Genomic DNA, 18,462 nt, shown 5'->3' with positions numbered 1-18,462 from the left:
AAAGCAACTGGATCCTACGCCCTGGTCTCAGATCCCACACCCAAGGGCACATGCCCTGGTCTCAGATCTCCCCCCCTCCCCTTGGGCACATGCCCTGGTCTCAGATCTGCCCCCCATGGCCACCCACCCTATCTCAAATCCTCCCCCCCCCCATGGGCACACGCCCTGGCTTTATCCGATACTCACCGAGGAAGAGGACGGTGAGAGCAGATGCCATGATGGGGGCAGCGAGGGGCCCCTCAGCACTGCCACCAACACCCTGGAGTCCAACTCCGAGTCCCAAATGAGGAACTCAGCTGGTTGCTCCAGCTACAGGAAGTCTATCATGTCTTGTGTCTTCCTGCGTCCATCACATGTTGTCTCTAATCTGCAGGCAAAATCTAGGGCAGCCAAAGCAAGCAGAGGTCCCTGCAAAACCAGGAAACCCTGGGCCCATCAGCCTGGCCAAGCATCATGCAACTCCCAGCTTGTCTATGTCTCTGTGGGGAGGGGGGAGAGGTCACCCTCAGTGTACCCTGCAGCATTGGGGAAGGTGCATCGGGCTGGGAGCCAGAAGATCACAGGGTCTTGTCTGCAATCTTCCACTGACCACTACAATAGAACCTCAGAGTTACGAACTGACCAATCAGCCACACCCCTCATTTGGAACTGGACGTGAGCGATCAGACGGCAGCAAAGATAACTTAAAAAAACAAGCAAATACAGAACAGTTCTGTATTAAACCTAAACTGCTAAAAAAATAAAGGGAAAGTTTAAAAAGAAAGATTTCACAAGGGAAGGAAACTGTTTCTGTGCTTGTTTCATTTAAATTAAGATGGTTAAAAGCAGATTTTTCTTCGGCATAATAAAGATTCAAGGATGTACTAAATCCACGTTTCTTTGTTATAACTGGTTCACATGTAATAAATAAGGTCCATAAAAGAAAAGTAACAGCATTAACACTTAATAGACTACGAAAATGATGATGTCACACTCCAAGCGGGTAAACGTGAGGAAGGGGGTTACTTTCCAAACAACCGGTGTCGGGTTATAACGTCAAAAAAGGTCATTTTGTTTCTGTATAAACGCTGTAACTAACTGTTTTAATAGGTAAGTGAGTGTATGTTACTAATCATTGACCCTTTAAGCAGTGAAAAGACGTGTTGGGATGGCTGCAATGTGGTTTAAATCGCCAACCATGTGGTGTGTCGAAGCGTGCTATAATGCGTGCAGTCGGGAGCACAGTACATAACAATATTCAAATGCCCCATGGCAGAAAGAGGAAAAAGAAAACCCTCAGGAGCTGAGTATCGTAAACGAAAGGGTGGGAAGAAAAAGGACCTAGCAAAACAGCAGGGATCCTTCCTGAAATATCTTCTCTTTAATCCAAATAAAGATGGAAGCAGTTCACAGCATCCAGATGAAGGAATTTTACTTGGAGGGGAGGTTAGCTCACATCCGCACGGAAGCAGTTTGGAACATCAAGATGAAGGTATATTACTTCGAGATGAGGGTAGCTCACATCCACAAAAATGCAGTTCGGAAACTCAAGATGATGGAAACTTACTTCTAGATGAAGGCAGCTCACAGCATCAGACTGATATGGAAGTGGAGAAAATGTATTCACCTTCAGAGACACATGCAGAAATTGAAGTAAATGAAGCAGAAGGAAGAAAGGATGAGGACGTTACAAACAAGTTACAATATGGGGACCCAGCTTCATGGCCCAGGTGTGATGACAGCGTGCGGCAAATTCTCGTGGAACATGGACCCGAACAAGTTCATGAATTTCCCTTCCCTAAGGATGGAAATAAAAGAAAATTCTCTGCTCAGCATTACAAGAGGAAACTCATTAATGGGGAAGAAATTCATCGAAAGTGGTTACAATATTCAGTGTCGAAGGACTCTGTGTTTTGTTTTTGCTGCAAGTTGTTTAGAAATCACGCAATTGGTACATCGGTTACTGAAAATGGTTTGAAGGACTGGAAAAACATATCTTCAATTCTCTCTTCGCGTGTGTCACGGACTCACAGATCGTGCCCACTCTTGGCCCCGTGCGGTCCGTGGGGGGTGCCCCTTTCAGTGCGACAGCCCTTCTCGGAGGTCCACTCTCTCTCGGGGTCAGGCCCCTCCACCTCCTGGAGCCGCACCTCTCTGAGCCTTAGCACGCCTGTTTCTCGCCGTGGGCCCCCTCAATATACGCCAGAGCAAAGTCCTCCATCCCCCTTAGCAACTGATCCACCAGGCGCTGGAAGGTGGCAGGTGCCCCCTTGAGGCCGAAAGGCAGGACCAGGAACTCGAAGAGCCCTACTGGGGTGGTGAAGGCAGACTTCGCCCTGGCCTCCGGGTCCAAAGGCACCTGCCAGTAGCCTTTGGTAAGATCCAGGGTAGTGAGGTACTGGGTGTCACAGACTCACAGATCGTGCCCACTCTTGGCCCCGTGCGGTCCGTGGGGGGTGCCCCTTTCAGCGCGACAGCCCTTCTCGGGGGTCCACTCTCTCTCGGGGTTAAGCCCCTCCACCTCCTGGAACCGCACCTCTCTGAGCCTTAGCACGTCTGTTTCTCGCCGTGGGCCCCCTCGGGGAGTCCACTCGCTCTGGACCCCCCGGGCCTTCACCCCTGAAGGGGTTGAAGCAACCGTGTTCTCTAGACCGGAGCGACTCTCAGCCAGCGTAAAACAGGAGGGTTTATTGAGCGCTGAACACAGCACAGGAAACTCTCAGGGCCTCAGGCCTGGCCTCCCTCAGCCCAGCACATCCCAGTCTCCCTGCATCCAGGTGGGCTCTGCCTGATCCCCCTCTCCAGCCCCGACCCCCCTGCTTCCCAGCTGGGCATCTGAGATCCCCGGCCCCAAGCTCCACCTCTGTCCATTGTCTTCTTCTCAGCTGGGAACGGGGGACTCTCAGGAGGTGTCAAGAGGTGCCCAGGCTGCCCTGACCTTTTCCAACAGGCCCATTTAGCCTCCCTGGAGCGGCAGCTCAGAGCTCCCACCACACCACACAGTACCCCCCACGGAGCAACCCTCTCTCATCGAGCAGGGCAAAGCTTCCTTCCTGACCCAGCTGGGCCCGGCACCCGCCCTGGAGCATGAGGGTGGAAGGATCTGGTCAACCTCCTTCCCAGGTAGTGTCACTGCAGATGCTGTTCTTAGCCAAGTGGTGTGAGACAGAGATGGGACATAAGGGCCGTGGGTTCTGGCCCCTGTGAGGTGGGGAGGGAGGGAGACATTTAGATCCTAAATTCCTAAAGGAGCAGCCGAAAAATCCGGGAAAAGGGGAAGTGTGTCCAGAGCCAGCGCTCGCTTCCTGTTTCTGTTACTGCCAGTGAAACTCAGCGTAAACCTGATTCCCCGGCAGCGACCCTGTAATATACCCCGGCTCTGGGAGGGGACTGGGGTATAGTGCTTAGAGCAGGAGGGGCCCATGGCCGTCTCAGAGCGATCCCTTCTCCCCCAGGTGTGACACACTCTCCAGGCGCAGGGACAGCAGGGCTGGGGCCTGCCCAGGGGGATGGTTTGTGGTTCTGTGTTTATTACAAATCTGGAGATTAACAGGATGCAAAATCACATAAAAGCTGCCTCAATGTGTCCCCTCCCCCTCCCGGTGATGAGCCCCCCACAACCCTCCAAATGTTGGTGTGGGCGGGGCAGGGGGACAGCAGCTCGATGCGATGGGGCTGCAGCAGGGGGAGGGCAGCCTGGGACGTCCCCTGGCCCAAAATCTTCCTTGGAATCAGAGTTCTCGGGGCTGGCGCTACAGGTGGGTGAGTCTGTTGCCACCTGGGGGCCGGCGCCCCATGGCTGCAGGGGGCTCTCACTGCGGGGGCCCCCGGCTCACGTTGATGGCGGTGTACAGGATGGGCTCGGGGGCAGGGGCTGGGGCCCCCTGCTTGGCCTGCAGCACCTGGTGGTCCAACTCGGCGTAGGTGAGTCCCTCGGCACCAGGGTCAGGCTCCTGCGGCTGGGAGGGGAGAGAGTCACTGAAGGGGGTGTGTGTGTGTGTGTGTGTGTGTGTGTGTGTGTGTGTGTGTGTGCGCACCTACCCCCCACCAAACACACACACACCCCTGCAATCCCAGCTGGTGATCCCATAAGCCCCTCCCAGCAACCCAATCCCCACCCCAAAATACTGAGTGTGCCACATAAGGTGAGTGGGGCCCATGTGGGTCAAGGTTGGGGTCAGGCCCCATGGGGGAACAGGGGACACTTACCAGGGTCGGCGGCTGTTTCCCTTCGTCGATGGAGGAGTCTGCGGAACAGAGACACCCGCTGAGCTGCACCCCCGGCCGGCCCAGAGCAGAACCCCACACCCAGCTCCGACCCCTTCGTCCATCCAGGGGGTCAGAGCCCGGCACAGCCATCCCCCTCCTCCAATCCACAGCATGGGCCAGGGTCATTAGCCCCGTGTTACAGGGAGGGAAGAAAACTGAGGCACAGAGATGGCGGCAGAGTCTAGGGGGTTACAGCAGGGCAGGGGGGCTGGGAGTCAGGACTCCTGGGTTCTCACCCTGGCTCTAGGAGGAGAGTGGGGTCTAGTGGTTAGAGCAGGGGGCTGGGAGCCAGGAGTGGATGGGGATTCCCCACAGGTCACTGGCTGGGAAGGTCTGATGGAGAACTGAAGGGGGGACACACAAAGCCCCAGGCCTGTGGGGGAGAATGGGGGGCCCCACAGAGGGAGTCCCTAACCTAGAGGGGGAGGGGAGGGTGACCCCCAAGGAGTTGGTGTGGAGGGAGGCAAGAAGCTCAGCTGACACCGGCTACCTCTGGGACCCTCTCCTTAGTCCCGCCCAGCAGCAGCCCCATGTGGGTGGAGCCCCCACAAGCTCCACCCCTCCCCAGGGGTCCTGTCCCACCCTTGTACCCTCTTGGGTGTGTTACTCACAGACGGGGTCTTGCTGATCCGGGGCCTTCAACACCCCCAAAGGGCTGGTGCCAAAAGAGAGAAAATCCCCTTGTAAATGTCATATCCCCCAAACCGCAGGGAGATTCCCCGACAAACCCAGAGAGCCCCTCATCCTCCCTCATGCTTTACCCTAACCTCCCCCCCCGCTCTAACCACTAGACCCCACTTCCCTCCCCGAGCTGGGACAGAACCCAGGAGCCCTGTGACCCCGGCAGGTCGATCGGGAGCGGGGAGGAGCCAGGTTCCTACCTGCTCGGTCTCTGTGCGGCTCCTTTTCCTGCAGAGGGACACAAACCAGAATCCCCCATGAGCCAATCGGGATCCCCCGGTCCCAGCGCTCGGCCACTCACCCCCACAGGGCAGCAGGGATGGGGGTCCTGGAGGGTCCCCTCTCCTGCTGGTGCTGAGCCTGGATCCCTGCTGGGCTGGGCCGGACCAGCAGGCGGCAGCACAACACCATAGCATGTATGAGGGGGAGGGACAGATTAACTCGGGGGGGCTTTTCCTGTCCCCAATCCTCCCTTGTTAGTGACTCGTTATAACGAACCTGATCCACAGGCCAGTGGCTCCCGTGGCATCCTGAGAAGCAGGTACCTGAGAAGCACGGTGCCGGGGGCTCGTTAAACAGGGACCCCTCGCTCAGCGCTGAAATGCAGCCACCTCTGGGGTGGGACAGCTGTGTGTACAGGGATTACTCACTCAGTGCCCCCTGCTGAGCCCCCCTGCTCCTTGGCTTTCCCGGCACAGTCCCCCATCCAAGCCGTGACCCCATCCCGCCCTGCTTAGCCGCAGGTTTAACCCTTCCCTCGCTGGGCGGGGCACTCACTGGCTCGGGTTATTCTGAAGCAGACGAAGGCCACGGGGAGGAGGAAGCCAGCAGCTGCCGCACTCACCCCGGCGATGATGGGGTTGGTCAGAACTGGAGTTGCCGGCGATTCCGATCCACCTGGAAAACAGCAGCAGCCGTGAGTGCCGGGGGCGGCTGGTCTGTTGCCCCCCAGCCCCTCCCATCCCAGGCGGCGCCCTAGGGACTGGGACACCGCAGGGCGCAGGCAGCACGAAATTCTTTGGGGAGGATGTTGGGGGCCCCAGGACATCAAGTGGGGTCAGAGCCAGCAAGATTTGGGGGATTTGTTGCGCTGGGGGCACTGGGCTGCAGGGCGGGGGGGCTCGGTAGGGGGCGCTCTCCCCATCAGTCAGGGCTGGCCCCACTAGCGCAGCGCTATGGGGCGCTGTCTGATCCAGCCTGGCCGTCATTTCCAGCCCCACCCCCACTTGGGGCCATGGCAGTAGCCAGACCTGGACACACTGTGATGTTGCAGCCCATATCCTCTATGGAAATATGCTGATGAATGTAAATTTGACATAACTGGATTATGTTTTATGCTACTGTGACGAAGTGGGGGGTTTTCTTGTTTTCTGTGGAGTTTCAATGGTTTGCATGCGGAGGGGGTGGGACTCAGTTTCCCTGGGTGTTACTGGTTTAACGAGGTGAGGGGAGAGGGAGTGTGTTTTGCAGAGGACCGGAGAGAGGACATGGGAACCCAGCCGATGGCCGGGAGGATGGATACCCCAGCGACCGGTGACCTGGCGACCCGGAGGCCCAGCTGAGGAGACGCAGCTGGTTCTGGCCAGTGGGTGGACAATGGGCTGCAGAGTGAGGACCCAGTGACCTAACCAGCCGGTTCCAGCCAGAGGACAGAAGCGAGGAGAGGAGGCTCCGGTTTACGACCCTGTTTACCTGGAGAGAAGACAATGGACAGAGGCGGGGCCTGGGGCCGGTGATCTCAGATGCCCAGCTGGGAAGCAGCGGGGCTCTGGGCTGGAGAGGGGGAGCAGGCAGAGCCCACCTGGATGCAGGGAGACTGGGATGTGCTGGGCTGAGAGAGGCCAGGCCTGAGGCCCTGAGAGTTTCCTGTGCTGTGTTCAACTCTCAATAAATCCTCCTGTTTTATGCTGGCTGAGCGTCACTCCGGTCTAGAGAACAGGGTTGCATCAACCCCTTCGGGGGTGGAGGCCCCGGGGGTCCAGAGCGAGTGGACTTCCTGAGGGGGCCCACGGCAGAGACAGACGTGCTAAGGCTCAGAGAGGTGCAGCTCCAGGAGGTGGAGGGGCCTGACCCCGAGAGAGAGTGGACCCCCGAGAAGGGCTGTCGCACTGAAAGGGGCACCCCCCCACGGACCGCACCAGGCCAAGAGTGGGCACAATCTGTGAGTCCGTGACAGCTACATATGCCATGTCACATATCTCTGTAAAGGTTAGGATCTACTGAATGTATTAATCCTATTTGTATGCATGTGTCATTGTTGTATTCAAAGTTATGAATATTGGCTGTGTACTTGTTTGATTTTAAGTAGCCTTAGGAAAGCATTTGGGCAGCTGCTTAGAAAGGAATTGGCAAATTAAGTGCCCAATCAAGAAACACTTAACAGATAAGGGAACCTTGGAAGTCTCCAATCCACTTAAGAAGTCTACCTGGGTAACGTTCAAGGTAGCATGTGAACAATGGCTGCCACCTGTAAGTTCTGAGTCATGCATGGACATGTGACTTGCCCATGTGACTCCAAAACTCCATCTTGTAGCTGGGATTCTACACAGGGGGAGGGAGGGGTATCCACCCACAAGATAAAGTCTATTTAAATCCCTGGGAGACCCCTTCATTTGGTCTTCAGCTATCTCAAGAGATAGCCTCTCCACCCCCAAAGGATACCTGAAAGAAACTGGAACAAAGGACAGTAATCATGGTGTGCGTGTGTGATTGCTGGACCCAGACTAGAAGTTGACTACTCTGTAAAAGGAAGCTTACTGGAACATCCCTGAGGGTGAGATTTCATCTGTAATCATTTTCTTACTGTATTAGGTTTGGACCTGCATGCTTTATTTTATTTTGCTTGGTAATTCACTTTGTTCTGTCTATTATTACTTGGAACTACTTACATCCTACTTTTTGTATTTAATAAAATCACTTTTTACTTATTAATTAACCCAGAGTATGTATTAATACCTGGGGGTGGGGGCAAAGCTGTGCATATCTCTCTATCAATGTTATAGAGGGAGAACAATTTATGAGTTTACCCTGCATAAGCTTTATACAGGGTAAAATGGATTTATTTGGGTTTAGACCCCATTGGGAGTTGAGCATCTGAGTGTTAAAGACAGGAGCACTTCTTAAGCTGTTTTCAGTTAAGCCTGCAGCTTGTGGGGGACGTGGTTCAGACCTGGGTCTGTGTTTGCAGCAGGCAGGCGTGTCTGGTTCAAACCAGGCAGGGTTCTGGATTCCCAAGCTGGCAGGGAAAATGGGCTCAGAGTTAGACTCAACACATCAGGTGGCAGTTCCCAAAGGGGTTTCTGTGATTCAACCCGGCACACACACCGCCTCAGGCCAACGGGCCCATCTATCCCAGTATCCCGCCTCCCATACTGGCTGCTTCATGGCAAGCTCCAGGGCACTGCCCGTGGCCACTGATGGGCCCAGCTGCCCCCAGAGGAAGCCTCCTGCTGCCCTGTTAGTGGCAGGTTCGTGTCTGAGCAGGAGACTTCGCTCCCCTCCCAGATCCGTCGGTGGGGGAGATTCACTGCATTGATCGTCAGGGTCATTTCCAGGGGGCGGGGGATGGATTTTCATGGCTGGGGATGGTGCCAACTTTGCAGCCCCTAGGCCCCGACTCCTCTGTGCGCCCCCAGGGTGCGGGCAGCCCGGGGGAGCATCCCCCTGGGAAAGACCCCTACTCTGCAGCTCCCCCTGGGGGCAGGGATCCCCCCTCCCTCTGTTATGAATCTCCAGTGGCTGCTGCTGCCCCCTGGCTGGTGAACACAAACACCCCCAGTGACTCTGTCCCTGCTCCCTGGCTGGGCTTCCCTGTGACAGAGTGGGAATTTTCTGTAAATATTTGGTACAATTCCATGTTTGCCTCAGTTTCTCCTCTATGTTGCATGGTGAACTAGGTCGCGAACAAAGGCTGTTTACTCCCAGCCAGGCCATGACATATGTTTGAACCGTGTCTCGGGCTTTGGGGGCCCCAGGGCAAAGCCCATCTCCGGGACATTTGCTACCTGCCGCCAACTAACGACCATGGATGGCCCAGCCCCCGCAGGAAGCCAGCCGGGTGTGACCAGCCGGACAGCCAAGGATTGAGGAAAGGCGGGAGGCCGGGGTTCGCCCAGGAAGCTGAACAAAGAGGGAGCCGAGGGACAGATCAGGGGCCCAGGGGGGCACCGCTTGGCAGGGGCTCTGGGGAGCCAGGCTGGACCCGGCTATAACGTTCTTCTCTCCGGGTAAACCCAAGACTTCCTGCGCTGGGTGCAGTGGCCTCCTAGCCCCTCCTGTGTGCCCGTGCTGGAGTAGGAGCGCGTTGCTCCCCAAGATTGTACCAGGCTCCCTCAGGATCTGCCTCAGCGGCACTTGCCGAACAGCGCTTGTGACGGGAAGCCGGGGGGCAGCCGGCCCAGGAGTCCAGCCTAAGGAGACGGGGGAGCCGCGGGGCTTGCCCTGAAGGAAGAGTGATCCCCAGGGGGTCTGGCACATTGACGAGGGCTCCCAGAGGCTGCTCCAAAGCTGGGAGCATAAATCGGGACAGTCCCCTTTGCTGGGCCCAGGACTCAGGGCAGAGCCTGGCTCTGAGTGTCCCATTGGCGTGGAGCCCCCCTGTGGGGCTGGCTGGGTGTGGGGCTGGGAACGGGGATGCCGAGTCGGGCTCCTCACCTGCTACCACCAGATGCACAGGGTCTCTGGGCCCTGAGCAGGTGTCGGGATCCGAGTCAGGGGGGGTGGGGGTAATAGCAGGTGTCGTTGCCTCTGTCTGCGTTCCTGGCCCCAGCCTTGGACAGAACAAACTCCAGCCCCCGGCGCCGACCCCGACACCGGACGGTCGTGGCTCCCCCAAGGTGACGCCCCCGCTGGGGCTGAGGGAGATGGAGGGTTTGGGAGAGCTGAGCTCTGCAGTGGGAGGGAGACGGGGCGTGAGACAGACCCTGGCACGGCCACTGTGCCCCGTCCCCAGCATGAGACAGGGCAGAGACAGAGACAGGGTCAGGGTTTCCCCTGGGATCCAGGGCACCACCTGAGATCTTCCCCCTCCCCACACGCCCACCTCCAGGGGGCTGAGCTCTCCCCGACACACCCAACCTTCACTGGCTGGACGTCCCATCCATTGGGTGCCGGGGCTTAGGGAGATCCCCCGGGGCCTGGCTGGGTGTGGGGCTGGGAGCCGAGGTGCCGGGCTGGGCCCCTCACCTGCTACAATGATCTGCACAGGGGCGCTGGGCTCCGAGTAGGCAGCTGGTCCTGTTCTGTTGCTATAACGACAGGTGTAGTTTCCGCTCTGTTCCCGTCTGGCGCTGGTGATGAGAAATTCAGCCTCAGAGCCAGCAGGGTCTGTGTAAGTCAGATGGTTCCCGTCTCCATCCTTGTAGAGGAGGAACCTCAGGCCCAGGCGCTGATGCCGACACCGGATGATGACATTTCCCCCCACGGGGATCACCCCACCGGGGCTGACGGAGATGGAGGGTTTGGGGAGGGAGCCCTCTGGATGCACAAACAAACAGGCAGTAAGTGGGGGTGACACAAACCATGTCCATCTGATTCAATCCTCTGCCCATCTGTCGCTCCAGCGTTTTACCTCCCGCCCGTCCCTGGGGTGCAGGCCCGGCTCCGCGGCTCACAGCCGGGGAGAGACACAGGAGGGGGAAGGAGATTTCCAGTCTCAGATTCCTTCATTTCTCCAGGGTCAATTCAGCCCTGCCCCCGCTGCAGTCAGGGGTGACTCCGGATTGACCCCAGGGGCTGAGATCAGAATCACCCGCTTCTGTTTTTCTAACATTGTAGCCGAGCTGCAGCTCTGTTGTAGTTGGGCTGAACGTGGATTATTCTTTAAAATATTCTAAAAACCACATTTACTCCAATGAGCTGTCTGCACAGGAGTGCGGGGGGGGGGTTCGTGGGACAAATCTGAGTCCTTTGAACAAAGACTCTGAAAACCACGTTTGCAAAATCCCCCGGTTGTTCGAACATTTTCCTGCCCACCCCTGGGGCTCAACCTCTGGCTCTGCTCCGCCACAAACCGCTTTCAGCCGCTGGGGATTTAGCTCCGCTCTGCCTGGTGCCGGCGGCCCCTCTGGGGACGGGATATTCCCAAAGCTGCTCAGGGGACGTTCCGAACACCGGGTCAGGCTGAGCCGGACCCACGAGCAAAGCAGTGACACGCGCGTGTGCAGCAAGCCGAGGGTGAGACACAACGGTGCCTTGCTCCAGTCCCTCTGCGTGTCCACGTCTTACAGCCCTGCTCTGCCTGACCCGTTCCCCGGGCTCCTGCCAGCTCCCTGGGCACAGTGCGGGGGCACTGTGGGGTGGCTGGTGCCCTGAGTCTAGGGGGCAGAGCTTTGAGAGCAGGTGAATTCACCCTGTGTGGTGCCCATCCCTGTAATGAGTGGGGCGAGGTCTCAGTCCCCACCTCTCGGTGTGGGAGGGAGCAGGGGTCTGACAGGATCATCCCTTTGGGGGATCTGCACCCCCCACCCCCACCCCCCACCCACGTCCCTCGTCCTTAATGTGGAAATTCCCCCAGCTGCGCCATTGCCCACAGCTACTCACCTCCCGACACCCCGCTCCGCCCAGCCAGCCAGCAGCCTGGAAAGGAAACAGCTCGTTAGGGACCAGATCCCAGAGTAACTGACTCCTACACCCGGGGCTCAGATCCTGCCCCCCTCCATGGGCACATGCCCTGGCTATCTCCGATACTCACCGAGGAGGAGGGCAGTGAGAGCAGACGCCATGACGGGGCAGTGGGGGCCCCTCAGCGCTGCCTCCAACGCCCTAGAGCCCAGCTCCACCCAGCCTGAGGCCCGAGTGTGAGCAGAATGAGGAACTGCGCCAGGTGCTGCAGCCCCAGGAAACCCCTGATGCGCTCGGCCCCTTTCTTCCCATCAGATGGTTTCTCTGCAATCTCCAGGCCAAATCTACCACGGTCAGAGCAAAGCCAACTCCCTGCCACGCTCAGCAAACCACATCCCCTCCTGCAGCTGCCCCGCCTCCACCCCATCACCTCCGAGCTCCACATGGGAGCTGCCCAGTCCGGGGACTAGGTGGGAATGAGGCAATCTCAGGAGGCCTCAAGAGGTGCCCAGGCTCAGGCTGGTTATGGATTACTGGTTATAATTATGCTGTCTATATGTGTGTATCAGTGTTATAGTTGAAGTTATGAATATTGGCTCTATACTGTCTGTATTGCAAACTTATGCTATGCTTCTGGGTGACATCCCAGACAAGCTGGTGTTAGCTCTGCCTAGCCTGCTTGATGGCCCATTAAGAACCATCAGCTATACAATGGACTCATTGAACATAAGAACATAAGAACATAAGAAAGGCCGTACTGGGTCAGACCAAAGGTCCATCTAGCCCAGTATCTGTCTACCGACAGTGGCCAATGCCAGGTGCCCCAGAGGGAGTGAACCTAACAGGCAATGATCAAGTGATCTCTCTCCTGCCATCCATCTCCATCCTCTGACGAACAGAGGCTAGGGACACCATTCTTACCCATCCTGGCTAATAGCCATTTATGGACTTAGCCACCATGAATTTATCCAGTCCCCTTTTAAACATTGTTATAGTCCTAGCCTTCACAACCTCCTCAGGTAAGGAGTTCCACAAGTTGACTGTGCGCTGCGTGAAGAAGAACTTCCTTTTATTTGTTTTAAACCTGCTGCCTATTAATTTCATTTGGTGACCCCTAGTTCTTGTATTATGGGAATAAGTAAATAACTTTTCCTTATCCACTTTCTCCACATCACTCATGATTTTATATACCTCTATCATGTCCCCCCTTAGTCTTCTCTTTTCCAAACTGAAGAGTCCTAGCCTCTTTAATCTTTCCTCATATGGGACCCTCTCTAAACCCTTAATCATTTTAGTTGCTCTTTTCTGAACCTTTTCTAGTGCTAGAATATCTTTTTTGAGGTGAGGAGACCACATCTGTACACAGTATTCGAGATGTGGGCGAACCATGGATTTATATAAGGGCAATAATATATTCTCAGTCTTATTCTCTATCCCCTTTTTAATGATTCCTAACATCCTGTTTGCTTTTTTGACCGCCTCTGCACACTGCGTGGACATCTTTAGAGAACTATCCACGATGACGCCAAGATCTTTTTCCTGACTCGTTGTAGCTAAATTAGCCCCCATCATGTTGTATGTATAGTTGGAGTTATTTTTTCCAATGTGCATTACTTTACATTTATCCACATTAAATTTCATTTGCCATTTTGTTGCCCAATCACTTAGTTTTGTGAGATCTTTTTGAAGTTCTTCACAATCTGCTTTGGTCTTAACTATCTTGAGTAGTTTAGTATCATCTGCAAACTTTGCCACCTCACTGTTTACCCCTTTCTCCAGATCATTTATGAATAAATTGAATAGGATAGGTCCTAGGACTGACCCTTGGGGAACACAACTAGTTACCCCTCTCCATTCTGAGAATTTACCATTAATTCCTACCCTTTGTTCCCTGTCCTTTAACCAGTTCTCAATCCATGAAAGGACCTTCCCTTTTATCCCATGACAGCTTAATTTACATAAGAGCCTTTGGTGAGGGACCTTGTCAAAGGCTTTCTGGAAATCTAAGTACACTATGTCCACCGGATCCCCCTTGTCCACATGTTTGTTGACCCCTTCAAAGAACTCTAATAGATTAGTAAGACACGATTTCCCTTTACAGAAACCATGTTGACTATTGCTCAAGAGTTTATGTTTTTCTATGTGTCTGACAATTTTGTTCTTTACTATTGTTTCAACTAATTTGCCCGGTACCGACGTTAGACTTACCGGTCTGTAATTGCCGGGATCACCCCTAGAGCCCTTTTTAAATATTGGCGTTACATTAGCTAACTTCCAGTCATTGGGTACCGAAGCCGATTTAAAGGACAGGTTACAAACCTTAGTTAATAGTTCCGCAACTTCACATTTGAGTTCTTTCAGAACTCTTGGGTGAATGCCATCTGGTCCCGGTGACTTGTTAATGTTGAGTTTATCAATTAATTCCAAAACCTCCTCTAGTGATACTTCAATCTGTGACAGTTCCTCAGATTTGTCACCTACAAAAGCCAGCTCAGGTTTGGGAATCTCCCTAACATCCTCAGCCGTGAAGACTGAAGCAAAGAATCCATTTAGTTTCTCCGCAATGACTTTATCATCTTTAAGCGCTCCTTTTGTATTTTCATCGTCAAGGGGCCCCACTGGTTGTTTAGCAGGCTTCCTGCTTCTGATGTACTTAAAAAACATTTTGTTATTACCTTTGGAGTTTTTGGCTAGCCGTTCTTCAAACTCCTCTTTGGCTTTTCTTATTACACTCTTGCACTTAAGTTGGCAGTGTTTGTGCTCCTTTCTATTTGCCTCACTAGGATTTGACTTCCACTTTTTAAAGGAAGTCTTTTTATCTCTCACTGCTTCTTTTACATGGTTGTTAAGCCACGGTGGCTCTTTTTTAGTTCTTTTACTGTTTTTCTTAATTTGGGGTATACATTGAAGTTGAGCCTCTATTATGGTGTCTTTAAAAAGGGCCCACGCAACTTGCAGGGATTTCACTTTAGTCACTGAACCTTTTAACTTTTGTCTAACTAACCCCCTCATTTTTGTATAGTTCCCCCTTTTGAAATTAAAGGCCACAGTGTTGGGCAGTTGAGGTGTTCTTCCCACCACAGGGATGTTGAATGCTATTGTATTATGGTCACTATTTCCAAGCGGTCCCGCTATAGTTGAGAAAAGGCAAATATGCCTTGAGACTCAGCAAAGTATGCAGGGACTGGCCCATGTGACTCCAGACTCCATTTTGCTGTAATTTTCCACAGTAAGAACAAAGGGGTGTTCTTACACCTGGAAAAAACTATATAAGGCTGATGCCTCATCTCCATCTTGTCTTCAATCCTGCTTCTTACCTCTGGAGGGACTTTGCTACAAGCTGAAGCTTTGAACAAAGGACTGAGGACCCATCCCAGCGGGGGATGTATTCCAGAGACTTGATTGGAACCTGCAATTTATTCTATCGCTGCTGCAAGCCTGAACCAAGAACTTTGCCATTACTGTATGTAATTGATTTCATTTAACCAATTCTAGCTCTCATCTAGATCTTCTTCCTTTTATGAATAAACCTTTAGATTTTAGATTCTAAAGGATTGGCAACAGCGTGATTTGTGGGTAAGATCTGATTTGTATATTGACCTGGGTCTGGGGCTTGGTCCTTTGGGATCAGGAGAACCTTTTTTCTTTTACTGGGGTATTGGTTTTCATAACCATTTGTCCCCATAACGAGTGGCACTGGTGGTAATACTGGGAAACTGGAGTGCCTAAGGAGATTGCTTGTGAGACTTGCAGTTAGCCAGTGGGGTGAGACCGAAGTCCTCTTAGTCTGGCTGGTTTGGTTTGCCTTAGAGGTGGAAAAAACCCCAGCCTTGGGCTGTAACTGCCCTGTTTGAGCAATTTGTCCTGAGTTGGCACTCTCAGCTGGGTTCCGCCAGAACCGCATCGTCACACCCCCCAACCCACATCACCTCCCAGCCCCACATGGGAGCTGCCCAGTCCAGGGACCAGCTGGGAACAGGGGGAATCTCAGGAGGTGGCAAGAGGTGCCCAGGCTGCCCTGACCTTTCCCAACAGGCCCGTCTAGCCTCCCTCGAGCAGCTGCTCAGAGCAGAGGAGGGTTCTTCCTGCCCCCTCCCCTGCGCAAAGGAGCAACCCTCTCCAATGGCGCGAGACAGAGATTCCTTCCTGACCCGGGTGGGCCCAGCACCTGCCCTGGAGCATGAGCGTGGAGGGATCTGGCCAACCTCCTTCTCAGTTCGTGTTGATGCAGAATCTATTCTTAGTCAAGTGATGTGGCAAAGAGGGGTTGTGGTTTCTGGCCCCTGTGAGGGGGTGACATAGGGGTAAATTTATATTTTGAGTTGTTAAACAAACAGACGATAAATCTGTGAAAGGGGAAGTCTGCCCAGAGCCGGCGCTCACTTCCTGTTTCTGCTACTGCCAGTGAAACTCTGTGTAAACCTGATGCCCGGCACCTACCCTGTTATATATCCCAGTTCTGGGAAGGGAATGGGGTCTAGCGATTGAGTGGGAGAGGCTGGGAGCCAGGACACCTGGGTTCTCTCCCTGGATCTGGTTGGGGACTGGGGGGTGGGTCTAGTGGTTAGAGAAAAGGATGCTGATTAGAGTCATCTCTCTAGATGTGAAAGGCCCTGTGACATTGCACTCCCTAATGTTTTATGGAAATATGCTTATGAGTGGAAATATGATGTAACTGGAATATGCAAAAGGTCTCTTGTAAGGTATCATTACAAAGCTTATAATCTACTGAGTGTGGTCATCCCATTTGTTTGCATGTATTATTTCTATGTCTGGAGTTAGGAGAATAAGATATAAACTTGTATTACTGATGTCAACATGTTAAGTGGAAGCCGTTACGGGTGCTTCAGAATCAATGACCTGTAAATGGCTCTGTTTACTCGCAAACCTTCCTGGGTACGTTCGGGCCAGCCCTGGAAGAATGGAGATTAGGGTTCTCACAGGACATGTGAAAATGTCAACTGATACTGGAATCCATCTTAAACCTGGTGCTTTTCCATTTAGAAGGAGGGGGTGGGGATCCAGAGAGACAAAAGATTCCCGCCTTGTGCCAAAGCTATAAAAGGGGGTGGAACAGAACAAAGGGGGCTGCCATGACATGGCAGTCATGACAAAACCCCTGCTTTCCACCTAAGATGTCTGCTGGAACTAACAAGGACTGCACCAGGGGAAAGGATTGGGCCCAGACTAGCAGGGCCGGCTCTAGGTTTTTTGCCGCCCCAAGCAAAAAAAATTTTGGACGCTCCCCCCTGCCTTCTTTTTTGGCTTGTACACATGTTTGCATATTGGGGCAATAATCGCAGAATATAATCACACATCAGCATGTTTAGTTGACTCTGTTGCTGCAAATTTCAGAGCAGAAAGTCCAAGGAAACTCTTTAGCTCCTCTTTGAGCTGAAATAAAACAGCGCAATTAGTCAAACTGATCCTGGGAGATGCATACGAACATCTAGGTAAATCAAAACTGTTAAAACTCAATGATCTTTCACTTGTTAAAGGACATGTGTCACTTACTCTGAAGAAAAAAAATAGGAAAAAGGCTCATCAACAATTAAATTGCACCAGGAAAAAAAACCCAGCTCCCCCAAGGAACAGGAAGTGAGATACTTTATTACTATACGTTGATCTGTCAATGCCACTCACGGAAAGTCTGAGCAATCAAGCTGCAGCAAACCTATGATGGTTACAGAGATCTAACAGATGTTGAAATTAGTCAAGTTGAAAAGTTCAGCAGGGAGAGGCTGCAGGGAGGGCTGGCGCCACACCCCTTTCTGCTGTCAGCATGGGAGAGGAGGCCAGGCTTGGAAACAAGGCTGAAATTGACCATGTGCCAAGAAGGAGAGTTGAGCAGGGAAAACCCACAGCGACGTTCAACCTTAAACCGCAAAGGAAAAAAAGGAAAAAGGGAGGGGGGAGAAGAGGAAGGCGACGGGGTGGCTGACTGTGCTGCTGCGCTGGAAATGTGGGGGGGGGGGACATTAGCCAGGTCCAGCCTCTGCTAGAGCCATGGAGAGCCCAGTCCTATCCGGTTGATGGGAATATCAGTGAGGCAAAGACCTGTCCAGAAAGGCTCTGCGGAGAAGCAGGGCAGCAGTTAGGGCCTGGGGGAAGCGGAGAGAAGCATCGGCAGCCAGCAGCAGCCCGGCTCCATGGAAGGGAGCGCATCAGCTGGGGAAGAGGAGAGAGGGGGTGGGGAAAGCGCCCCTGGTTTCAGCTCCTCCCTGTGCTTCAGGGGCGGGGGCCCGGAGCAGCCTCCTCCTGCAGCCGGGTGGTGAAGAGCCAGTGGGAGATTAACAAGGCGCATCTGAGTCCGAGGCGGGAGGAGGTGACATCGCCCGGCCGCCGCCTGGCACTTACTGTCCCCAGGCTGGAGTGCAGCCCTGGAGCCCGCTGCAGCCGGTCTCGGAGGAGCCGGACCTGGTGATCGAAGTGTCCGGCCGGCGGATCCAAGCCCACAAGTCGGTGCTGGCAGCCAAGAGCGACTATTTCCCGCATGCCCGTCCCCGGACATCCCGCGGGTGAAGGGGGTGAGCTACGGGGCGCTGCGTCTGCTCATCGACACGGCCGGCATGGGCGACGTGCGCCACGACAACCTGCCCGAGGTGGTGAGCGGCGCCCGCGTGCTGCAGATGCCCTGCGCCCTGCACTGCGCGGCTGAGGCCATGCGGGCCCCAGCTGCGCCTCCACCACTGCTACCCGCTGCTGTGCCGCCCCTGGGAATGTGCCGCCCCAAGCAGGTGCTTGTTTTGCTGGTGCCTAGAGCCGGTCCTGTAGTCTAGGAAGGAGTCTAGACTGTGAAATAAGCTTATTGGAACATCTCTGAGGGTGAGATTTCATCTGTATTCAGTTTCTTAATGTATTACGCTCAGACTTGCGTGTTTTGTTTTGTTTTGCTTGGTAACTTACTTTGTTCTGTCTGTTATTACTTGGAACCACTTAAATCCTACTTTTTTTACATAATAAAATCACTTT

The 18,462-nt window shown here is 53.9% G+C and overlaps 2 protein-coding genes across 2 annotated transcripts in view; both read right to left on the bottom strand.

Annotated features, from left to right (window-relative positions):
- The window catches only part of LOC135893078 (immunoglobulin superfamily member 1-like), a 65,223-nt gene extending 65,006 nt beyond the window's left edge, over nucleotides 1-217 (bottom strand). The window contains 1 exon segment of the mRNA XM_065420864.1: nucleotides 187-217. Coding sequence (XP_065276936.1) covers nucleotides 187-217 — 31 coding nt within the window.
- Nucleotides 218-2,140: 1,923 nt separating this feature from the next.
- The window catches only part of LOC135893077 (killer cell immunoglobulin-like receptor 3DL1), a 32,457-nt gene continuing 16,135 nt past the window's right edge, over nucleotides 2,141-18,462 (bottom strand). The window contains exons 4-10 of the mRNA XM_065420862.1: nucleotides 10,114-10,404; nucleotides 5,707-5,826; nucleotides 5,130-5,157; nucleotides 4,860-4,903; nucleotides 4,189-4,226; nucleotides 3,816-3,932; nucleotides 2,141-2,377 (exon numbers count right to left, since the gene is read on the bottom strand). Coding sequence (XP_065276934.1) covers nucleotides 2,141-2,377; nucleotides 3,816-3,932; nucleotides 4,189-4,226; nucleotides 4,860-4,903; nucleotides 5,130-5,157; nucleotides 5,707-5,826; nucleotides 10,114-10,404 — 875 coding nt within the window. The remainder of the gene's footprint in view (nucleotides 2,378-3,815; nucleotides 3,933-4,188; nucleotides 4,227-4,859; nucleotides 4,904-5,129; nucleotides 5,158-5,706; nucleotides 5,827-10,113; nucleotides 10,405-18,462) is intronic.

Source organism: Emys orbicularis, chromosome 21 (genome assembly GCF_028017835.1).
Source record: "Emys orbicularis isolate rEmyOrb1 chromosome 21, rEmyOrb1.hap1, whole genome shotgun sequence".
Lineage (NCBI taxonomy): Eukaryota > Metazoa > Chordata > Testudines > Emydidae > Emys > Emys orbicularis.
The sequence above is the reverse complement of the archived record's forward strand: the minus strand, read 5'-3'. Positions and strand labels throughout refer to the sequence as shown.